The following is a 25281-nucleotide window of genomic DNA, read 5'->3' on the forward strand; positions in this document are numbered from 1 at the left end:
GATTACTAATTATTATTTAATATTGGTAATGTGAATATTATTCCTCAGAGTTACTTAGCAAACATCTCCTGACGTTGCCTCCCAAGGTGTTTGCTCAGTTGCATTCATTGGTTCAGCCAATTTTTTTTAATTAATAAACTTTAGTTTTTAGAGAAGTTTTAGGTTCTCAGAAAAATTGACTGGAAAGTACAGAGTCCCTTGTCCTCCCCACTCACAACCTCTCTTCATCAGCATCAAGTTCAGCCCGTTTTTATTGAGCACCTACTATGTGCTGGCATTGAGGAGCTCTTGGATTCACAAAAGGAAGGCTGCCTTTTCCCACAAGGCCCTACTGTGGCCTCACCTGTCTTTGAATGACAGTGGACCAAGCATTTCCACCTCACCAGGCAACACAGAGCAGGGGGCAGTGACTCAAACCACAAATAAAACCACATGTTTAAAATACAGGCAAGGATGTAGAGAAAAGGGAACTCTTATACACAGCTGGCGGGAACGTAAACTAGTATAGCCACCGTGGGAAACAATGTAGAGGTTCCTCAAAACACTGCAAAGAGAACTACCATATGATCCAGCAATCTCACCACTGGGCATTTATCCAAAAGAAAGGAAATCAGTATATCTAAGAGATAATACACCCCATGTTGATTGCAGTTCTAGTCACAACAGCGAAGGTGTGGAATCAGCCTAAGTACCCATCAGCAGATGAATGGATAAAGAAATTGTGATATGGGCTGGGCGCAGTGGCTCACACCTATAATCCCAGTGCTTTGGGATGCTTGAGGCGGGTGAATCACCTGAGATCAGGAGTTTGAGACTAGTCTGACCAACGTGGTGAAACCCCGTCTGTACTAAAAATACAAAACTTAGCCAGGTGTGCTGACCCATGCCTGTAATCTCAGCTACTGGGGAGGCTGAGGCAGGAGAATCGCTTGAACCCAGGAGGTGGAGGTTGCAGTGAGCCAAGACCGCACCATTGCACTCCAGCTTGGGCAACAAGAGTGAAACTCTGTCTCAAAAGAAAAAGAAGAAGAAGAAAAAGAAAATGTGGTATGCATACACAATTGATACTATTCAGCCATCAAAAATAAGGAAATCCTGTCATTCGCAGCAACATAGATGCCACTGGAGGATGTTATGTTAAGGGAAATAAGCCAGGAACATAAAGTTCTCACTTATATGTGGAAGCTAAAAAAGTTGATCTCATAAAAGTAAAAAGTAGCACAGAGGATAACTAGAGGCTGGGAAGGGTAGGGGGAAGTGGGGAGATAGGGAGAGATTTGTAAAAGGATACAAAATCACAGCTAGATAGAAGGAATAAGTTCTAGTGTTTTGGGTGGTTTTGGTTTTGGTTTTGTTTTTGTTTTGAGACGGAGTTTTGCTCCTGTTGCCTAGGCTATAGTGCAATGGCGCGATCTTGGCTTACTGCAACCTCCACCTCCTGGGTTCAAGCGATTCTCCTGCCTCAGCCTCCCTAGTAGCTGGGATTACAGGTGCCCGCCACCACGCCCAGCTAATTTTTTGTATTTTTGGTAGAGACAGGGTTTCACTATGTTAGTCAGGCTGGTGTCGATCTCCTGACCTCAGGCGATCCACCCACCTTGGCCTCTCAAAGTGCTGGGATTACAGGTGTGAGCCACTGCGCCTGGCCAGTTCTAGTGTTTTATAGCACTGTGGGATGACTATAGTTAACAATAGCGTATTATATAGTTTCAAATAGCTAGAAAGAAAACATTGAATATTTCTAACACAAATAAATGATCCATGTTTGAGATGACGGATATGTAAATATGCAGATCTGATCACTACATATTATGTGAATCACAACATTACTAATGTACCCCATGAATATATACAATTATTATGTGTCAATTAAAAATTAAATTTTAGAAATTTAAAAAATAAAAGAAACTAGAAAGTGAAAACCCAGGCCAGGCGCAGTGGTTCATGTCTGTAATCCCAGCACTTTGAGAGGCCGAGGTGGGCAGATCACTTGAGGTTAGGAGTTCGAGACCAGCCTGGCCAACATAGTAAAACCCTGTCTCTACTAAAAACAAAGTTAGGCAGGTGCCTGTAATCCCAGCTACTTGAGAGGCTGAGTCAGGAGAATTGCTTGAACCTGGGAGGCGGAGGTTGCAGTGAGCTGAGACCATGCCATTGCACTCCTGCCTGGGCAACAAGAGTGAAACTCCATCTCAAAAAAATAATAATAATAATAACCCAAAGCACACAAAAGAAAAGCAATAATTAAGATAAGAAATTGACATCCTGAGCAACATGGCAAAAGCCATCTGTACAAAATACAAAAAAATTAGCCGGGCATGGTGGCACACGCCTATAGTCCCAGCTACTCTGGAGGCTGAGATGGGAGGATCACCTGAGCCCGGGGAGATTGAGACTGTAGTGAGCCATGATTGTGTCACTGCACTCCAGCCTGGGTGACAGAGCAAGAGCCTGTCTCAAAAAAGAAAAGAAATTGAGAACAGAAAAAGAATAAAGAAAATCATTGAAACTAAAAGCAAGTTCTTTGAAACAATAAAGATTAATAAACCTGTAGTAGAGACCAAGGGAAAAAAGAGAGAAGGGGGAAAAAAAAACCCCACAGTTTAAAAGTTTAAAGACTTCTGGGGCAAGGCCGTGCATCCCAGCAGCTTCCAGGATGCCCAGCAGCTTCCAGGATGCCCAGCCAAGCTAAGGCTGACTCACCTGCCCAGGGCATCGTGTAGAACAGCACCAAAGGGCTGGGAGCTCCAGCATGGAAGAGCAGCCCTGTCCTTTTTAATTGTCTTCATAGCATTTCAGAGGCAGGGTGATTTGATGATAAAGAAGCAAGTGGTCTTCAGTCTCTGGCGCCTCTGCTTTGTTGGCTACGGGCCTTCAGTTTCCTGGACAGTCATGTCCACCTTAAAGCAATGATCCAAGGTTTTAATGAGGGAATGCTTCTAAAGAATCTAGCCCGTGGCTGGCAGATAGTAGGTGTTCAATATACGTATCTCATTTCTCTCCCACTTCAGGTCCTCCCTTCCCTCCCCATATGTCTGCACAATAGCTGTGTCTATTTCTCCTGGACTTTTCAAAGCTTCTTTTATTCCATGAGAGGGACAGATCTTGAGTGCCAGAGTGACTTTCCCGTGGGCAGGCTTTCCACATTCCAACCATTACTCCACGAGGCTTGGGACTGCCTTCCCATCTGCTTTGATTCCTTTACCCAAGTACTAAACAGGGGAGGTTAAGATGCTGCTCACACAAATAACCTCACTATACAACAAGAGCATCTTGTCATAGCTCACTCGGGCCACATGTCCAGCAGAGGTCACTGGGATCTTTGGACCTCATCCCATGACTACGGCCAGCAGAGAAGCCAGGCTCTGGAATGTGGCCAATCCCCATGAAAGGGGGAAATAGCAAGTGCGAAAGCATCCACCAGTCATCGTCTTCCACCCTGAAGTGACACATGTCTCCAGCTCACATGGAATGGCCACATCCTACTTCAAGGGACTGGGGAAAGTACAACTCTACCATGTACCCAGAAGGAGAACCAGAAATATTTGACGACAGCGCTAATGACTTCCGCAGCCCAGCTTCAATCCATAAAATAATGCTGCAAGTTGGTGTCCCTATAGCAGACTTAAAGATGAGACCCTAAAAGGTTTTGTCACTTTTCTAAGACCACATGGGGAGTAAGCAGCAGATCCTTGTAATTTTGTATGCCAAATCGGGTATTTCACATGAAGTCCCTGAAGCGTTCAGAGATATATTTATGGTACTATGAAAGGTTTTTGTTTTGGGGACTCTGCCCTCTTGCTCCTCTACCCCTACAGCAGCCTACACCTCCCTCTCTTTACACCACCTTTTAATGATCAGCTTTCTTCCCCTCCCCTCTCTAGATTATGAATATTTTCCTCAGTGTACCCTGTTCCTCTAGCACAGAGCCAGGCCCAAAGCTGTCTGTTGAGCTGACCTGGGGAACTCCTCCTGTGTCAGGGAAGTATAGTGCTCTCATAAGCATGAACCTAACCACATTGATTGGATGCTAGTGATTTATTCCTTACCTCAACCCAGCAATTCTTAGGAGCAGGATGACCTGCTGTCCATGAAATCCTGGTGGCTCTGAGGGTATTGTTCACATTTCAGATACTGTGGATGGAGAATCCCGGGAAAGCCGGGAATGGTCACTCCTGACTCTGAGCCTTCACAAATCTGGCATTTGTGGATATAGACATCGTTTTCATGGGCTTTCTAGTCCAATTGAAATTGCCTTTCCCATTAGTGTGGGTTTCTGGAAAGCTGAATGAAGTGAACGTTTTGTATATCACATCACATATTTCACATATTCCTTTAAAATGTCCTAGATGGTGTTTCTTAAGTTATGAAAGGTTTTTGTTTTTGGTGTTTTCCCCCCACTTAGATGCAGATGTTGGACAAATTTCCCATGGAAGGAGGACAGAAGGACCCCAAGCAGCGGATCATCCCCTTTCTGCCAGGTAGGTGAGATGGGTGCTCTCAGACTGGGACACCGGGGGCTCTGGTACAGCTCCCAGAGCTCTTGGGACAGTTTATCAGCTTGTCTTCCTTTATCAGGGGACACCATCCCACTGACCAGAATCTCAGCCATTTGTAGACATTAACCCATTTATGCCAGAGGTTGCAATTTTTTGTATTTTTGCATGAGTGAAAAATCAGACCTTGGCAGTGACCTTGAGCAGTAATATATAAATAACTCCCACCGGCTTAATGTTCCAATAATGGAACACTAGGCGTAAGTGGGTTAATGACTAAGTGCTTGGGTTTTGGCATTAGATGCTACACCATTTACTAGATGATGAATGACCTTGAGAAGACTCTTTACCTCTGGATCCTCAGTTTCTCCCATCTCTAAAATAGGAATAATTCGAGCTCAGAAAGTTTTTCTAGTGAGTGCTTTCTATTTCGATAACTATGGTATTCGTTTTCTATTCTTGCATAACAAATTACCACCAATTTAATAGCTTAAAACACCCATGTATTACCTTACAGATCTGTGGGCCAAAAATCCAGGCAGGGTTTTTGGCCCAAGTGGGTTCTGCTCAAGGTCTCATGAGGCTGAAGTCAAGATGTCAGCTGAGCCAAGCTCTTATCTGGAGGACCTAGAGAAAAGTCAACTTCCAGCCTCCACGTAGATTGTTGGCAGAGTTCAGTTTGTCACAGCTATAGGACCAAGATCTGTTTCCTTGCTGGCTGTCACCCTCTCAGCTTCTAAAAGCTTCCCACATCCCTCATCACAGGAGCCCTCTATTGCAGGATCTGGCCAGCAGCCCACAATGCAACGGGGCTCTCTCTTTGTTCCCAGGCAGATCGGCAGGTCGGAAATAATAGACACACACAAGATAGTGAAAGCTGGGTCCAGGGGGGTCACTGCCTTCTGGTCCCATGATGCCGCCAATGCACTGGATATACCAACATTTATTATTAAGTTTAGTGAGGGCAGAGGTAGGTTAGTGAGGGATTTAGGGTCATTTGATTGTGAGGTGAGATGGTCACATGGGGATGAAGTAATTCTTTAACATAACATCTGTATGGAGAAGTACAGTGTACAGAGATGAGAATTTACAATATAGTGCATGCATCAGTAATTTCTAACAGAGCCTTAAAACAGAAACACAGTCTTTCCATAACCTATGATTAGCAAGATATTAATCAGCAGGAACAGTTGCAGCAAAAGCTGGTTACAAACAATCCATAGGAACAGGACGTGAAGCTAGACAACCGGTTAGACCAGAAATTCTCAGAAGGGAGTATGAACCCTAAAGAGGCCTAGCAGAGCCGTGGCAAGATGAGGGTGTTTATAGCCATATCGTATCCATATGAACAGGCGCCCCTCATGCGTCCATTTATAGGCTCTCCACAAGGGTCGCATTCCATTCCCAGAGCTATGAACATTTGCTTTTCTGGGATAGGAATCTTGGTGATGTGAAACCTCCCTGACTACGCGTCCGTTCATAGGCTCCCTGCAGGGGGAAGCACGTCACGTGCTCTTGACTCATTCTGGCAGTCCAACCTGGCATTGTCTTTACACAATCCTGCATGCAACTTTGTATTTACAATAATCAGGACCGTTTCATCTTTTATTCCGTAGCAATAGTTTCAGGGGGTCTCCCTACAGCCCTCTCCATCTCCCAGCCAACAGTGGGGCAGCAAATCTCACTTGGCCTTCAAATCCCTCTGACTTTGCCTTCTGCTACCAGTCAGGGAAAGCTGCCTGCTTTTAAGGACCCATACGATTATTACCTGACTAATCCAGGATAATCTCCCTCTTCTGAAGTGAACGGAAGGCATATAATAGCTCATCACATACACAAGCTTTGGGGATTAGGGCAGCACATCTTTGGGGGATATTTTAGAAAGTTTATGAACCTACCTCATACGGCTACCAGGCAGCACACCAGCTGCTGTGCAGCATTTAATGCAGTTATACCTAGTCTCTGTTCCCAAGGTAGTCAGTCTTCATCCCCCCAGATTCCTACCAAAGAATACTATAACGACTTCAGCTCAAAGAGAGGGGTTACCCAAACCAGTGTTACTGCTTCAAGTATAATAATAGCTCCGTACTGTGGGCCAGTCACTCAGTGCTTTACTTTCATTACCTCGTTTCGTCCTCAGAGCAGCCCTGCAGCGTAGGCATTACTGCACCCATTTCACAGATTAGGAAAATTGAGGCTCAGGAAACCTATAGGCGCTTGCACAGATGGCAGAACTGGAATTCAGACACAGGTATGGCAGGCTCCAAAATTCATGCCTGAGTCAGACAACCTGGGTTCCAATCCCAGCATGCCCCCCTCACCAACTCTGTCACCTTGGGTAGATGACTTCATTTGCAAATTGGAAATAATAATGGTACTAAAATGATGAAGTTGTTATGATGATTGCGTAAATGCCTGGCAGGTTGCTATCAGCCATCAAGCACTTACTATGATGTTTTTATATACTGAAAATCAGCAATCTGACAATCACCCTAAGTCATAGATATTTAGAGCTGGACGGGCCCTTTAGTTCCTTTTTCAAGGCCAGGAATGGTGGTTCACTCCTGTAATCCTAGCACTTTGGGAAGCCAAGGTGAGTGGATAATCTGAGGTTGGAAGTTTGAGACCAGGCTGGCCAACATGGCAAAACCCCTTCTCTACTAAAAATATAAAAGGTAGCTGGGCATGGTGGCAGGCACCTATAATCCCAGCTACTTGGGAGGCTGAGGCTTGAACCCAGGGAGTGGAGGTTGCAGTGAGCCGAGATTGCGCCACTTCAGCCTGGATGAAAGAGCGAAACTCTGTCTCAAAAAAAAAAAAAAAGTATCTTTTTTTCAGCAAAGGGAACAGGTCTAGAGATGGGGGGGACTCCCTGGGTCACACAAGTGCCAGTCTCCCAACCCCCTAGTCCAGAACATAGTGGGTTCTTCAGGTATTACTGTCACTGAATGGCTTTAGAGACACGGCACATGTGTTTGCCAGGCTTCCTCCACTGGGAGAATCCTTTACCTAAAAAAGCTAACATTTGTAGTTCCTCCACTGGCAAAGTGTACAACCATGCTGGAATTTTCTTTCCTGCTGGAGAAAATCCCGCTGGCCAACCGCAGCAGCCAAATGTCAGCGCTCCAAAGCGTGTGCTTCAGAGTCAAACAGACTAGCCTGTGACCTCAAGCAAGCGACATCCGCCTCTAAGCCTCAGTTTCCACATCTGTTAAAAACGGGACAGTGACCCCTGCTTCACAAGGTCCAGTTCCTAGCACGTAGTAGATTCTTGGTAAAGGCAGAAACAGGGTCCTGGGACATGTCTTTGGAATCTCTTGGTTTCACGTGTTCGTGTCCTCCTTAAATGATCATTCTGGATATTAAAGGTAAACTGGACTCCAAATGCAGGTTTTTTTCACCAAGAAAGGAAAGGAAGGCAGTGAGTTCTAACTCTTTACTGGATAAAAGACAAAACCAGCTCTGGCGAACTACCCGAGACGGAGAAGAACTTGAGCCGACCCTCTCCCAAGCTCTTAAAAGCTTTCATGGTTACGTAATCCTTCTCCACCAGAGAATTAATGAAAAGGCCGTTCCCAGGGACTTGGTCTCTTCTCAAGGCACCCACTTGTGGCTTGGAGAGGTCCCCCTAGGCCCCAGCACCCCGCTGGGCCCCAGGACCCCAGACCACCCCTTCTGAGCCACCTCTTAGCTTTTCCTCGAAGCCGAGGGTGAGGCCAAGACAGGGAAGCACGAGAGAAGCGCCCCCTCTCCTAGGGGTCAATTTGCTGCCAAGACTGCCGCGTCAGCAGAACAAAAGCAAGTCTCATGTTAGCACAAAGGCGGGGGAGGGGAGAGCAGCCTGCACAGTTTTCCATCCCAGCAGGAGCTGGGGAAGCCAACTTGGCAGAGGATGCTGCCTGAAAAATAGGAATTACAGTCTGGCCTTCCTCCACAGTGGAAAACAAAAGCCGACCGTTCCCACCAAAGGCTGTGCGCGCCTCTGAACACCCTTTCCACTCCAGGAAGGCAGCCGGCTCACCCTCCTGCCCTGAGATGCACACAGAAACACCTCCCGTCAGGCACAGGCCAGGGCCGCTGCCCACGGCACCTCACCAGGGAGGCCCTGGCCAAGGGGGTGCTGGCTCCCATGCCTACCGCTGGCCTCACGGTTCTGCCTCATGGCCAGCACCTGAGCCACAACTCGGGCTCTGCTGTGGGTAAATGACAAATTGGCCCACTGGAGGCGGGTTTAAGAAAGCTGGGAGTTGAGGAAAGAACGTGCGCTCTGAATTGCAGAGTGCATGAATCATCTAAAGTAAAAAAATAGTAATAGTAAGTAATTGCCCCTTTGCAAGCACCTACTAAGGGCCATCCCTGTGCTGAGTGTCATGGAGATGGCTTCTAAGAGCTAGGGGCTGCTGTCCCATTTCACAGATGAGGAGACTGAGGCTCTGGGAGGTAAATGCATTCCCCAAAATTCCCCCTAGGACTGGCCAGGGCCTCATGGACTGCAGAGCCTGTGGCCTCTCCAGCAGGCCCCACTGCTGCCACAGGGCATCGTGCCCTTGTTGCTGGCAGGGCACCAGACGTGCACCCAGAGATTCTTGTCCCACTGAGGTCTCACAAGTATAGGAATGACACTTATGTCCTTGAGTTGCCCCCTCAGGAAACTCTGAAGGCGCCTGAGTCTTCTGTTCCCTTTCAATTCCTGTAGACCTGTCCTTGGGTGGATCCTCAGCTTTGGTGTCTAGTCGGATGGCAGCCTCAGGACAGGCCTGTGCCTGTTGCCGTGGGCCAGCACTGCCCCGTGAGGGTGGAGATACTTAGAGCCTGTTGACGACCTTTTCAGTAAGACACCTGTGCACCCACCCTCCACCCTTCCCCTGGTTTACAGAAGAAAAATGATACCTGAAGGGGACCAAAGTAGTTTTGATTAGGGACTCCTCTCCCATTTCGAGAAATAAATTACGGAGCATTTGCTGGGCAGGATTTCTCTTCATAGGCACACATTCCTTGTTTCTCCTGAAGGCTCAGGACACTGCTGGGGTTCTACACAGCAAGTAGTTCCACCTACAAGGACAGTAAAATGGAGATAGGGAGTATTTGATTGTCACAATGACTGGAGGTGGGGTGGGGCTGGGAAGGCTACCAGCTTCATCTGGATTTGAACCAAGGATGCTAAACATCCTGCAGGGCGGGAGCCTCCAGTCCAGGGAAGCATTGCCCCACCCAGACTCCAGCAGGGTCCCCCCTCCCCTGCTTTTGGGAAACACCAGCTATGAGCAGCAGGAGGGCAGGCCACAGCGGCTTGCTCCCCACTAGCCCCAAAGCGTGGCACAGAAAGGCCTTACACAGAGACTGTACCTGTTCAGTGAATAAGATCATCGGCTCCAGGGAAATCCAATTGCAAACCACTTCCCACTTCCCTGCCTCATTTACTTTTTTTGCTAATGACATGAAAATTTTCTGATTCTAAAAGCAATAAATGTTTACGGCAGAAACTTTGGAGAAAGTGTAAAAAAGAAAACCAAAATTATCTGTCTTTATTCCTCAAAGACAAGCACCTTGAACTTTGTGATACATATTCATCTACCTTTTTTTTTTTTTTTTTTTTTTTTTTTTTTGAGACAGAGTTTTGCTCTTGTTGCCCAGGCTGGAGTGCAATGGCACTATCTCAGCTCACTGCAACCTCCGCCTCCCGGGTTCAAGCGATTCTCCTGCCTCAGTCTCCCGAGTAATTGGGATTACAGGCATGCGCCACCAGCTAATTTTTGTATTTTTAGTAGAGACAGGGTTTTACCATGTTGGCCAGGCTGGTCTCAAATTCCTGACCTCAGCTTATCCACCTGCCTCGACTTCCCAAAGTGTGGGGATTACAGGCGTGAGCCACTGCGCCCAGCCTAGATATTTTTTTAATTGGTGAAAATGAGCAAAAAATAAAAAGGCTTTCTCTCTTTTTTTTTAAATTTACCATGTCTGCCTAGTTTCCAAATAGTGTCCTTTTGCACCAGAGCAAGTTGTCCTGTTGTTTAAAATGTTGGATTAGCCATATGGTCTTTTAGGGTGTAAATCTCCATTACCACTTTGCATTGCAAATCTTTAAAAGTCAGTAGGGTTGTTTTTCAACATCCCTTCCAGTTCTGTCATGTTATGAAAATTCTGACTATACTAGTCTTTTTTTTTTTTTTGAGACAGAGTCTCACTTACTCTGTCACCCAGGCTGGAGTGCCGTGGTGTGATCTCGGCTCACTACATCCTCCGCCTCCCAGGCTCAAGTGATTCTGCTGCCTTAGCCTCCCGAGTAGCTGGGACTACAGGCACATGCTACCACGCCTGGCTGATTTTTATTTTTATTTTTATTTTTAATGGAGATGGGGTTTTGCCATGTTGGCCAGGTTGGTCTCAAACTCCTGACCTCAAGTGATCCACCCACCTTGGCCTCCCAAAGTGCTGGGATTACAGGCATGAGCCACCACGCCCGACCCGTACTAGACTTTTCTATGCCATCCTATCCCTGCCCGCCCGAGCTTGATCTGTGGAGATAACCATCTCACCAGAAACCATCTTAGATCAATAGTAATCTCTCTTCACCTTGCCAGGCTCTTGACCCAAATTCCTCTTTTTAACCAACCTCCTACGGCCAGAAATAGAGCTCTTAGTAGGTCTCCATGTTCTGCTCTCCAGAGCAGCTGTGGTCCTCCCACGCCTTCCCCTTGACCTACCCATAGATTCCCCCTGGTCGCTCTGCACGAGCTTGGTAGAGGTGCTTATCTCCATCCCCCATATCTTTGGTCCTCCTTTATGTCTTTTTTTTTTTTTTTTTTTTTTTTTTTTTTTTTTTGAGACGGAGTCTCGCTCTGTTGCCCAGGCTGGAGCGCAGTGGCCGGATCTCAGCTCACTGCAAGCTCCACCTCCCGGGTTTACGCCATTCTCCTGCCTCAGCCTCCCGAGTAGCTGGGACTACAGGCGCCCGCCACCTCGCCCGGCTAATTTTTTGTATTTTTTAGTAGAGACGGGGTTTCACCATGTTAGCCAGGATGGTCTCCATCTCCTGACCTCATGATCCGCCCGTCTCGGCCTCCCAAAGTGCTGGGATTACAGGTTTGAGCCACCGCGCCCGGCCTCCTTTATGTCTTATTTCTGATTTCCCCCACCCCCGACTGTGGTAGATCCAGAATGGGGAGCCAGGTGGTCTTAACCTTTAGTGCGTATGCTTCACCACCATCTCCCTAAGAGAGGATAGCCTGTCTAAACTCTTGAGAACCCACTGATTTGCTTTAAACAGACCTCACCCATGACATCGCAATGTCTTGGATATTTCCAGAGATCTCCAGTGGCATCGTGTATATACCCGTGTTTTCCTGTGACCCACATTCTCTGCCCGTGTGTCATATTGGTAGCCCTATGCCCCAGAGTTTCGGATGTTGTGAAGCAGGCCGTGGACTCTCAGTTAATATTTGGTGAAATAGGAAAACTCGAAGCCCCAGAGTTTCGGATGTTGTGAAGCAGGCCGTGGACTCTCAGCTAATATTTGGTGAAATAGGAAAACTCCAAACCCTTCTCTCATGAACACTAATTGGGGAAGGAACTGGAAGAATTTGCCATCTTTGCAGGTGGAAGCCACATTCATACATTTATCAAACATTAGTGTCACAGAATGGACTGAGACACAGTCAGTTCCTATTTGTGCAAAGCACATGACTGGTAGGACAGAAGAAGTGCTGTAAAAATAAATAATGTGTGCATTCAGAAAGAGCCATCTCTTAACCCCTATGAGGGATGGTGGTGGGGTTGCATGGGGAGGTGTCCAGGCAGAGGGGAGGGCTCAGCATGGGGGTTTAGGGAACATGAGGAAAAGGCAGAGGGTGAATGAGGATAAGGGAGGAGACTGAACTATTGCTGAGGGCATGTCTGCTTGTCCACCGCACTGTTCACCCAGCCAGAATCCTGGAGTTGGACAGGACCTCACATGCTCGGGTCCAACCTTCTTTCTTCATCAGGTAGGAGTGGCTTCCTTCTGCGGTTGTTTCCAGCCTCCCTTATCTCACCAAAACTTACTCTGTGGTTCCCATTCCCCCAAGCCCTTGTGTTAAAACCGTGAACATGGTTTTGGGGGACCTCGCATGGGCTTATCCAAGCCCCACGGAAGTCCAGCAGGAGCACCTTGATCACAGCCAGGAATTTTGGCACCACTCAGACCTACCCTAGGAACAGCCATGTCCACATCCTCTCAGGTTGCTGAGAGCTTGTCCCTGTTCCCTGACAGCACTGTCTTTGCTCTTATCTTCTGCAGGTAAGATTCTCTTCAGACGAAGCCACATCCGGGACGTGGCTGTCAAACGCCTGATACCAATTGATGAATACTGTAAGGTAAGGCTTAGAAATGCCCACACAGCCTTCCCTGTAGGTGCATTCTGTTTTCTTTTCTTTTTCTGGCTACAGGATGCTCACCGATAAAAATTTATACAATTCAAAGGAATGTAAAGAAATCAGGGGGAAAAGTCACTCATTATCATTAAACTTAGAGGCAACAGTTATTAAGGGTTTTACATATTTCCTTTCCACCTTTATGTGCATTTCGTAATGATGTTGAGACCATTCTGTATGTGTTATTTTGTTGCTCTTTCTCTTTTGCCATAATTATTATGTGAGAATTTCCCTGCTATTAAAACATCCTTTTGGCTGGGCACAGTGGCTCACACCTGTAATCCCAGCACTTTGGGAGGCCAAGGCAGGTGGATCACTTGAAGTCAGGAGTTTGGGACCAGCCTGGCCAACATGTTGAAACTCCATCTGTACTAAACATAGAAAAATTAGCCAGGTGTGATGGTGCACACCTGTAGTCCCAGCTACTTGGGAGGCTGAGGCAGGATAATCACTTGAACCTGGGAGGTAGAGGTTGCAGTGAGCTGAGATTGGCGCCACTGCACTCCTGCCTGGGCAACAGAGTGAGACTCTGTCTCAGAAAAAATAAAAATCCTCATAAGCCTACTTTTAATGACCGCATAGAATTCCCTTATACATTCGTGTTTCAAAAGTTATTTAACCAACCCCTGTTATTTGATGGTGCAACGGCTTCAGTCCTAAACAACAAGAGACCTGCCTTTTGGTTATATTTCATTTGACTTGAGGCTGTAGTCAGGAAAGGAGCATGTTTTTATTTAGTTTAGCAGTTTTCCTTTGGTATTTATTTCTCCAAGTTAAAATCACTAGCGATTCTGATGGGAGAGGAGTAGGAATAGCAAGAAATGTTTTTTAAATGGAGCAGTGAACAATCTCCCCCTCAGATCAGGAACAAAGTGAGTATGTTTACCCTTACACGTGTGTTCTACATTTTACTGGGGGACTAGCCAGCGTTAGCAAACAAAAAAGAAAGAAAAGGCATCCAGATTGGCAAGGAAAGAATGTAACTCTGGACTCACAGATGACATGATTCTCTATGTAGAAAATCATAAGAGATCCATCAAAAAATGCTAGGACAAATAAATGAGTTTAGTAAGATCAGGATTAAACGCTCAGTATACAGAAAGCAATTGTATTTCTGTATCTTAGGAACAAATAATCCAGAAGTGAAAAGAAAACAATCCCACTCCCAGTAGCATCAAAAAGAATAAAATACTTACAAATAAGTTTCACAAAAGAAGTGCAGGATTTATACACTGAAACTACAAAACATTTCAATGAAAATTAAAGAAGATCTAAATTCATGGAGAGACACTCCATACTTGTGGGTTGGAAGACTCAATGTTGTTAAAATGGAACTCCTCCCAGAATTAATCTGCATATTCAATACAATCCCTGTCAAAATCTTTTTCATAGGCTTTTTAATAGAAATTGACAAGCCAGTCCTCAAGTGTATGTGGAAATACAAAGGACCCAGAATAGTCAAAACACTTTTGAAAAAGAACAACTTTAGAGGAGCCATACTACCCATTTTCAAAACTCCCTCCAAGGTACAGTAATCAGGATAGTATGGAACTGACAAAAATAGGTATATAGATCGGCGGAACAACATTGAGAGTCCAGAAATAAAATCTTACAAAATGTTTGATCCGTTCATATTCCACAAAGGTACCAAGACAATTCACTGGGAAAAGGATAGTCTTTTTTTTTTTTTTGAGATGGAGTCTCGCTCTGTTGCCCAGGCTGGAGTGCAGTGGTGCCATCTCGGCTCACTGCAACTTCCGCCTCCTGGGTTCAAGGGATTCTCCTGCCTCAGCTCCCTGAGTAGCTGGGATTACAGGCACCCACCACCGTGCCTGGCAATTTTTTTTTTTTTTTTTTTTTGCATTTTTAGTAGAGACGGGGTTTCACTATATGTTGGCCAGGCTGGTCTCGGACTCCTGACCTCAAGTGATCAGCCTGCCAAAGTGCTGGAATTACAGGCATGAGCCACCATGCCAGGCTGAAAAGGACAGTCTTTTAAACAAACAGTTGAGATGGTCACCTGTTGCATTCATTTCCTAGGGCTGCATCGCAAAATACCACAAACTGGGTGGCTTACAACATCGTTCAGTTTCTCACGGTTCCAGAAGCTGGAAGTCTCGGCAGCGGGGCCCTCTAACCTCTCTCATTGGTGTGTAGATGAGATGCCTCTTCTGCCTGTCTTTACAAGGTCTTTTCTGTGCCTGGCTGTGTCCTACTCTCCTCTTCCTATAAACACACAGTTATATTGGACGAAGGCACATTCCTAGTGACTTCATTTTACTTTAAATTACCTTTTGAAAGATCCTGTCTCTGAATATATTCACATTCTAGGGGCTTGGGGGTTAGGACTTTAATATATGAATGGGGGGTGGAGAGCAAAACACTGTAGCCCCCAACAGCTATACACATGCAAAAAAAATGAAGTTAGACCCTTATCTCATACCATGCATGAAAATCAACTCAAAGTGGACCATAACCCTAAATATAAGAGCTAAAACTATAAAACTTCTAAAAGAAAACATAGGAGGAAGTCATCACAATCTTGAATTGGGCAGAGTTTTTAGCTCTGACCCCAGAAGTGTGAGCCTTTAAAGAAAAACTGATAAAAATTGGATTTAATTAAATGGACTTATAGATTTCTATACTTCAAAAAGTACCATTAACAAAATGGCCAGGCCAATGGCTCATGCCTGTAATCCCAGCTCTTTGGAGCACCAAGGCAGACGGATCACTTGAGGTCCGGGGTTCAAGACCAGCCTGGCCAACATGGTGAAATGTCTTCTCTACTAAAAATACAAAAATTAGTCGGGCATAGTGGCACATGCCTGTAATCCCAGCTGTTTGGGAGGCTGAAGTGGGAGGATTGCTTGAATCCAGGAGGTGGAGGTTGCAGTGAGCCAAAATCGTGCCACTGCACTCCAGCCTGGGACAGAGTGAGACTCCATCTCAAAAAAAGAGAAAGAAATGGTATACCATGGACTGGGAGAAAATATTTGTTAATCATATATCCGATAAAGGATTTGTGTTGAACATACACAAATAACTCAATAATAGTAAGACAACCTGATTTTAAAGACTTCAATACAAATTTTACCCAAGAAGACATAGGAATGACTAGTAAGCACATGAATAGATGCTCAATATCATTAGTCATTATGGGAATGCAAAATAAAACCATAACGAGATACCTACACAGCCACTAGAGTTGCTTATAATCAGCAAGACAGACAATAGCAAGTGTTGGTGAGAACATGGAGTAACTGGAGCCTTTAAGATAGGAAGCTACAACCTGGGCGTGGTGGCTCAAGGCTGTAATCCCAGTATTTTGGGAGGCTGAGGCAGGCGGATCACCTGAGGTCGGGAGTTCGAGACCAACCTGACCAACATGGAGAAACCCTGTCTCTACTGAAAATACAAAATTAGCCAGGTAAGGTGGTGCATGCCTGTAATCCCAGCTACTCAGAAGGCTGAGGCAGGAGAATCACTTGAACCTGGGAAGCGGAGGTTGAGGTGAGCCACGATCATGCCATTGCACTCCAGCCTGGGAAACAAGGGCAATACTCCATCTCAAAAAAAAAAAAAAAAAAAAAAAAAAAAAAGATGGGAAGCTACTTTGGAAGACAGTTTGGCAGTTTCCTCAAAAGTTAAACTTATCGTATGACCACTCTTAGGTATATATATTCAAGAAAATTGAAATGTCCTCACAAAGACTTGGCTGCAAATGTTCACAGCAACATTAATTCATAATAGCCAACACTAGAGGTGATCCACAAGTCCATCAGCTGGTGAATGGATACCGAAAATGCATAATATCCATACAATAGACATATCTTTTTATTTGGCAACAAAAAGCACTAGGAACATGCCACAGTGGCTTGAGCCTGTACTCCCAGGACACAGAAGACTGAGGCAGGAGGATTGCTTGAGCCCAGGAGTTGGAGGCTGCCATGAGCCTTGATAGCACTACTGCACCCCATCCTGGGTGACAGAGCAAGACTCCAGCTCTAAATGAATAAATAAAGCAATGACACACTGATACAAGCTGGATGAATCTCCAAAGCATAATGCTAAGTGAAAGAAGCCAGGTGTGTACAACTACATGTTGTATGATTCTGTTTATATGAAATGTGCAGAAAAGGCAAATTTATAGAGGCAAAAAGCAGAACAGTGGTTTCCCAGACCTGGGGGTCTGCTCATTCTGCATGAGCAGAGATGAACTGCAGATTAAGTTGGGGGACATTTTTGAAGTGATGGAAAAGTTTTGAAACTAGGTTTTGGTGATTGTGGCACAACTCTGTAATTTACCAAATATCATTGATATTGTGCACCTATAATGGGTAAATGTTATGGTATGTAAATTATGCCACAGTGAATCTGTTTAAAAGTATTAGTCCAGGCGCAGTGGCTCATGCCTGTAATCCCAGCACTTTGGGAGGCTGAGGTGGGAAGACTGCTTCAGGCCAGGAGTTTGAGAGTAGCCTGGGCAACATAGTGAGACCCCCATCTCTACAAAAAAAGTGTTAAACAAAAGGGGGCAGCGTGGGGACAGATGATCCCTCTCTTGGCAGGTGATGTCAAGGAAGGTCAGAAAATCTCTCCTGATTGAGCGTCTGCTCTTTGCCAAATGGGACCTTGTCTTATCTTTCCAACAACTTTGAGGAATAGGCTTTATTTTTATTATTTTGAGACAAGGTCTTGCTCTGTCTCCCGCGCTGGAGTACAGTAGGGTGACCTTGGTTCACTGCAACCTCAGTCTCCTAGGCTCAAGTGAACCTCCCACCTCAGCCTCCTGAGTAGCTGGAACTACCAGCACATACCAATTTTTTTTTTTTTTTTTTTTTTTTTAGAGAGATGGGGTTTCACCATGTTGCCCAGGCTGGGTCTCGAACTCCTAGGCAGGAGTAAATTTTATTATTCCCATTGTGTAGATGAGGAAGTGGAGGCCCAACAAAGTTACTTACAATAAGATTTTAGATTTGAGGGTTAGAGAGCTGGACTCAAGCCTTCTACGCCACCACACTCACATAATACTTATGGCCTCTCTAAGAAAGTAAAAAATGCAAGGCCGGGCGTGGTGGCTCATGCCTGTAATTCCAGCATTTTGGGAGGTTGAAGTGGGCAGATCATGAGGTCAGGAGTTTGAGACCAGCCTGACCAACATGGTGAAACCTCGTCTCTACTTAAAATACAAAAATTATCCAGGGGTGGTGGCAGGGACCTGTAATCCCAGCTACTCAGGAGGCTGAGGCAGGAGAATTGCTTGAACCCGGGAGGCAGAGGTTGCAGTGAGCCAAGATCGCGCCATTGCACTCCAGCCTGGGTGACAGAGCGAGACTCCATCTCAAAAAAAAAAAAGGAAAGAAAGTAAAAGTTCAAAAAGCCTAGGTATTCAAATGTGTGTTTCTTAGAGCTAGATAAACCCAGACTCTCTGTCTATTAAGTATCTCATGACAAAAGAAGGGCTGGGGCAAAGGGGCAGCCATCAGCACTGCTGTTGCCTGCCAGCCCTCAGAAGAAGGTTCAGCTCTTCCCTGTCCCATTCCAAACCTCTAGAGCCTGAAATTCCAATTCTGGAGATGATCTTCTTTTGTCTAGGCCCTACTGGCAAGGACTATAGGGTCAACTTGCCCAGCTGGGAAGTTCCAGTTCGTACCTTCCCCAGAATCGGTTGTCCCTCAGCCCAAATCAGCCTATTCTGCTTCTTCCCCAGCCCACCTGACTTCTCTCCAGAGTCAGATTTTCCTTGCACCTAGGGCTTCACCAACTCCTGGACTTCTGGTTTGAAAAGGAAATTTAAAATCTGAGAGTAATACAGGATAGCAGCAGCCTGATGCTTGGAATGGTACAGAGATAATGAATTCACCTGGACTAACCACAGGGAGGAAACTGCTTACGTTAAATGAGCCACGTGGAAGTTACTACCCCCTGCTATTAATGAAACATGATAAATAGAGCAGATATTTGGGGTTTTGGTTGGCCAGATTCCCTGGGCTCAGCTTCAAGGGAACTGCCCTCCTGGAGAGAGATGAAATGATCCCTTTCTTTTATAGACTACATAGGCTGTTACATGACATTTGAGTATCTGTTACTGACATTGCTGTGAACCAACTTAAGCCAATTTGATCTATCACAACTAACTTTATTTTAGTAGAAAATGAAAGTCTCTAATAGAGATAGATGAGGGCTACAGATGATATCCCAAAGCTAGCTCCCAGGTATATATTACAATGGAAGAAACTTCCTGTTCTACCAGACCTATTGTAAAGTTACACTAAATTAACATACTGCAGTATTAGCACAAGGATAGACAAACCCTTGAAACAAATAGAAAGTCCAGAAACAGATCCGTGTGTATTTGGATGGACACTGTGACACTGACAAAGGCAACCTTGCAGGTCATTCCTCAATAAATGGATATCCACATGGGAAAAAAAACAAAAAAGATAACTAACCCCTACCTCACACCACACATGAAATCATTTCCAAGAAAATTAAAGACATAAATGTAAGAGGCAATATTACAAAAGGTTTTAGGAGATAACGTAGGAAAATATATTTATAATCTCTAGGTATAGGATTTCTAAAGATACAAAAAGGATACCCAGCACAAAAAGATTGATTTATTTGAATACATTAATTTTAAGAACTTCTGTTCGTCAAAAGACACAATGAAAATATGACTCAGCTGAATCCTGCCACACATACAAGCATTTATTATCAAGCCACCTCATAAATAGCCACTCAAGTTTTTCTGGAAGCTCCTTGAAATCCCAGCTGTCTGTCTGACATCTCTTTGCATGAATGATTCCTCAAGGCAGATGCAGCCACATTCTAGAGGCAGGTTCAGCTTATCCTAACCGTGGTCTGACAGTAAAATCCTCAAGAAGAAGCTGAACCCTAAGTCCTAGACCCAGGGCCCTGTTCTGAAGGATGTATGGTACTGGGTTCACGAGGTTCTGTTTGTGCAAGGGCCAGAGTGTATGAGAATATTTCTAGGATCATTTCACCAGTAGAAAAACAAAATTCTTTCTAACAACAGTTAGGCTAATGAATAAAGGTTGTGGTATTGATCCACAATGAAGATAGTTAAAGCCCTAAAGCAGTCTTTTCTGAAGTGTGGACTTCTGATTAGAGTCTTTCACTTGCCCCAGTGTTCATTCTCAATGAGGGGTCTTCAGGTAGTAACTAACCATCATACGGTGTAGCTTAAATCAAACACACATGCAAATGTACACACTTGTGCGTGTGGGTGCCCATGCTGTAGTATTTTAAACTGTGGGCAACATAACAGCGGTATTTACAAGGCTCCAAACGCTTGAGACTTCCCTTCTGGAATTCTGTCACGTACTACCCACTTATATTATTATTAATCTTTTTCTTCAACTCACTTTTTGAACTTCTTCAGATCATGAGACTGACGTGCTGCCTACTGTGGTAAGAGGGATTCCTGACTTTTTAAACTTCTGAACACAATATATCTTAGAGGAAACTTTATATCACAAACATAACATAAAAGTGCTATCAGCTGGGCACAGTGGTTTACGCCTATAATCCCAACACTTTGGAAGGCAGAGGCAGGTGGATTACTTGAGACCAGGAGTTTGAGACCAGCCTGGGCAACATGGCGAAACCCCGTTTCTACTAAAAATACAAAAATTAGCCAGGCATGGTGGTGCATGCCTGTAATTCCAGCTACTCAGGAGGCTGAGGTGGGAGAATCTCGAGCCCAGGAGGTGGAGGCTGCAGTGAGCTGAAATCCCACCCTGCACTGCAGCCTGGGCCACAGAGCCAGACCCTGTCTCAAAAACAAGCAAACAAACAAAACAAATAGGTATCATGTGCCTGCCATAAAAGTAAAAAATAAAAACAATAAAACAACAACAACAACAGAAAATGTTTTTAAATCTAGCTAGCTGCTCTTACCTGCCTACTGGAGGCTCTGCAGAGCCCGTCCTGCTCTCAGGAAGCAAGTTAGACAAGTGTTACTTCTCTGGGGCATTCTTTTTTAAATTACAGAGGGTTGAAAGAGAATTGAGAAAACACGAACCTTTTCCCTAGCCAAGGCATTGTCATTTAACGTAATCATCTGGCTGCCTCTGAAATCATCTTTGGAAACACTTATATGCTTGTACCTGTTATTGGGATAACGGGATTATCCAGTGTCCATCAAGCAGCTAGTATATGATGGAAACCATACAGCCACTTCCTCACTTATTCTATGGCACAGCCCTCCAAGATGGGTGTTCTTTAGCTCCACTTTGCAGATGAGAATCTCACAGCCAGGAAGTGACGAGGCCAGAATCAGGAACTGGTTCTGTCTGACCTTTATTGTTACCCTTTGCAAGCAGGACTTGCTCTCCTCTCTCGTGCCTGCATCAGCCACATCTGTCCAAAGCGCCAGGATCCCTTCCAGAACAGGACTGAGTTGGCTGGAGCTGTGGTTCTTTGTCACTACTGACGGAACTTAGGACTATCCTGGAGTCTTTCAGAAGCAGAATGGTTTCTCGGCCCCGGGTCATTTTTTACTGGTAGCCACGTCCATCCCAAATGAAATGGGCCAACATCAAAGCATTCAGCCCTGCCTTTTATTAGTAACTTGACTTCTTTTATGGTTTGGGGGTTTGGTTTGGCTTTTACTGCCTAGGCATAGCTCAAAACCAGAAGAGAACTTGGCATCATCAGGAGGTTTCCATGGGCCTCGTTTGTCTCTTCCCCTCCTGGTCCATTTGGGGCCTCTGTCCATCCTGGGAAGCCCCCTCCAGGCAGAGACAGTGACCACCTCCAGGGGTCGTGCCTCACACCCACCCAGCTCTCCTCTAACAGAGACACATGGCCAGCTCCAGCCTGTTCCCTTGTGTTGTTTAAGGTCTCACCAGCACTGTCTAGGCATGTAGGGAAGGTGGAGGAGGAACAGCTGCCACCCTGCTGCCTTTTGTGGATTTAAGGTAGAGGTTTGCAGTCGGCCTTTCCTGGACTCTCAAGTCCAAGCCACCTCACCAGAGCCTCCGTTTCCCCATCTTTTAAATGGGCCGGCCTTCCCGGGGTTACATAAAGTGACACAGATGAACACGCTTCAGGAGCCACCCAGTGCTGAGCCAAGGTCAGGGAGTGCTGTTATTGCAGTCTTGAGGGGAAGCCGCAAGATATTTGCACACAAAGCAGCCAGGACACACCACAGTCCAGCATATAATCAGCTCCTTCATTATGTGGCTCCAACTGCAAGGGCTGCAGGATTTCAGAGGAAAAAGAGGCCCGTGGGGAGCGGGGAGCAGACAGCAGCTCATCCTGGCCAGGAGAACGACCACTCACTGCTCGGAACCAGAAAAAGAAGGGGGACCAGAAACAGGAGGTGGGGGAGGGAAGGGCCTGCTCCTGTCTCTGGGACTCCCTGATTCAGCTCTGGAAATAGTCCTTAAGGATCTGCTGCAGAGCAGGAGCTACTTAAAGGCTAATTTTAAAAATCGGTGAGCCCTTTAGTCACCCCTCAGAAGGATGGAAGGGTGGACAGTGACCAGGGAAGGTCCCCTGCTAAGCCATCCACATCCCTCACGATGTTTATCCATTTTGAGTCTGGAGCAGATTGCAGCTCAGGGGCTTAAAGTTAGAGCCTGACTCAAAGTAATGTAGGGTTGGCAACCCAAGTGTCCATCGACAGGTGAATGATAAGCAAAATGTTGTGTATCCATACAATGGAATATCACTCATCCTTTAAAAGGAAGGAGGTGTTGACGCCTGCTACAAGCATGAGCCTTGAATGGATGAGCATGCTAAATGACATCAGCCAGACTCAAAATGACAAACGCTGTATAATTCCACTTATATGAGCTACCTGGCATCATCAGTCCCTAGAGACAGAAGTCGAATGGTGGTTGCCGGGGGAGGGTGGAAGGGTAGTTGTTATTTAATGAGTACAGAGTTTCAGTTTTGCAAGATGAAAAGCGTATTGTGGATGGATGGCAGTGCTGGTAGCACAGCAGTGTGAATGTATTAAATACTTAATACACTGTAACAGTACAGTTGAAAATGGGTAAGATGGTAAGCTTTTACTGTGTTTTACACAATTTAATTTTTTTTTTTTTTTTTTTTTTTTTTTGAGACAGAGTCTCGCTCTGTCGCCCAGGCTGGAGTGCTGTGGCCGGATCTCAGCTCACTGCAAGCTCCGCCTCCCGGGTTTATGCCATTATCCTGCCTCAGCCTCCCGAGTAGCTGGGATTACAGGCGCCCGCCACCTCGCCCGGCTAATTTTTTGTATTTTTTAGTAGAGACGGGGTTTCACCGTGTTAGCCAGGATGGTCTCGATCTCCTGACCTCGTGATCCGCCCGTCTCGGCCTCCCAAAGTGCTGGGATTACAGGCTTGAGCCACCGCGCCCGGCCACAATTTAATTTTTTTAATGGGAGAAATAATTGCGTAGGGTCAACGTATCCCCGAAGCCCTGTAAAAGGTACCACACTGGAGGCCATTCATCTCTCTGTTGGTCCACGAGAGCCCAGTACTGCTGCAGGGTTGACACATCACTCTGGGAGTTGGGTGGTGAGTTATTAAGGGCTGGTTATATAGAAAATGCAAGACACAGGCCGGCGGCGAGGGCTCACGCCCAGCACTTTGGGAGCCGAGGTGGGCGGATCACGAGGTCAGGAGATCGAGACTATCCTGGCCAACATGGTGAAACCCCATCTCTACTAAAATATAAAATTAGCCGGGTGTGGTGGCACACAGCTGTAATCCCAGCTACTAAGGATGCTGAGGCCGGGAATTGCTTGAACCTGGGAAGCACAGGTTGCAGTGAGCTGAGATAGCACCACTACACTCCAGCCTGATGACAGAGCAAGACTCCGTTAAGAAAGAAAGAGAGAGAAAAAAGAGAGAGAGAGAGAGAGAGAGAGAGAGAGAGAGAGAGGAAGGAAGGAAGGAGGGAGGGAGGGAAGGAGGGAGGGAGGATGGAAGGAAGGAAGGAAGGAAGGAAGGAAGGAAGGAAGGAAGGAAGGAAGGAAGGAAGGAAGGAAGGAAGGAAGGAAGGAAGGAAATGCAAGGCACATCTCTTGAACTGCTTGGGTGGCTTGGCTGCCAGAATCACCTGTGCAATTCATGCGTATGCACACGTGTTCTCTGCACATGTGTGTGCAACAAAATGTATGCATGAACCACCTGAACCACCCTCAGATCTGCATCCTCATCACCCTGTTCCAGGGCCTGGGCCAAAGGAGGCGTCAGTAAATATTTGTTAAACCGAGCTGTTTATTCATGATGGCCATGTCTGAGTTTCAAATCCTTTAATGAGCAGATTGTACCCTGCACTTCTCTTGTATTTGGCACAGAAACTAGTGCAGTGCTGGGCACAAAGAAAATGCTCATTGAATCATTGAATGAATACCTGTTAGTAGATAAACGAGCTTTGTGGAGGGCAGCTTTGTGCCCTCCACCTACCCTCTGTCCAACCTATTGCCACTTGAGGCTCCATGACACAGCCAGTGAGTCACTGGGGCAGATTAATGTGGAATTTGGCCAGTGGAAGATCTATTTCAACCCCTCATTAACTTGGAGAGTTTGAACCTCTATCCAAATCATAAAACAGTCCCTTCACTTTAATACTTCAGATTCGTGAGTTAAGACACATATGTGAGCATGTTGGAAATAACCTAAAGATTCACCAGTAGACGACTTGAATAAAGTATGACACAGCTGTACAAAATTCAATATCCAGTATAGGTGATGTTATAGAAGAATAATGAATGAGCCAGCTGCAGTGGCTCAACACCTGTAATTCCAGCACTTTGGGAGGCTGAAGTGGGTGGATCACTTGAGGCCGGGAGTTCGAGACCAGCCTGGCCGACATGCCGAAACCCCGTCTCACTAAAAATACAAAAGAAAGGGAAAAAAATTAGCCAGACATGGTAGCACATGCCTATAATCCCAGCTACTCAGGAGGCTAGGGCACAAAAATCCCTTGAACCCAGGAGGCAGGGGTTGTGGTGAGCCAAGATTGCACCACTGCACTCCAGCCTGGGTGACAGAGCAAGATCCTGTCTCAACATAAATAAGAATAATGAAATGGCATGAAGTTGACAATTTATAGTTAAGTGAAAGCATCGGTTTACAAAATAGCATGTACAGTATGGTCTGATTTTTGCCTGAATATGTACCTATTACTTGAACAAATATGCCTATAATATATGCATGTATGTCATACATTGTGTGTGTGTGTGTGTGTATGTGTCTGTGTGTGTGTGTGTGTGTGTGTGTGTGTGTGTGTGTGTGTTTCCCAAACCAGTAGCATCACCAGGAAACTTTTTTTAGAAATGCACATTCAGCCCCCTCCACAGAACTATGGAATCAGAAACTCGGGTGGGGATCCACGATCTGTGTTTTAACAAGCC

At 45.7% G+C, this 25281-nt stretch overlaps 1 protein-coding gene across 1 annotated transcript in view; it reads left to right on the forward strand.

Moving 5' to 3' along the window:
- The window catches only part of SH3PXD2B (SH3 and PX domains 2B), a 119536-nt gene that overhangs the window by 44837 nt on the left and 49418 nt on the right, over nt 1-25281 (forward strand). The window contains exons 3-4 of the mRNA XM_050793167.1: nt 4406-4481; nt 12772-12848. Of these exons, the coding sequence (XP_050649124.1) occupies nt 4406-4481; nt 12772-12848 (153 nt within the window). The remainder of the gene's footprint in view (nt 1-4405; nt 4482-12771; nt 12849-25281) is intronic.

The sequence above is a fragment of the Macaca thibetana genome, chromosome 6, assembly GCF_024542745.1.
Source record: "Macaca thibetana thibetana isolate TM-01 chromosome 6, ASM2454274v1, whole genome shotgun sequence".
Lineage (NCBI taxonomy): Eukaryota > Metazoa > Chordata > Mammalia > Primates > Cercopithecidae > Macaca > Macaca thibetana.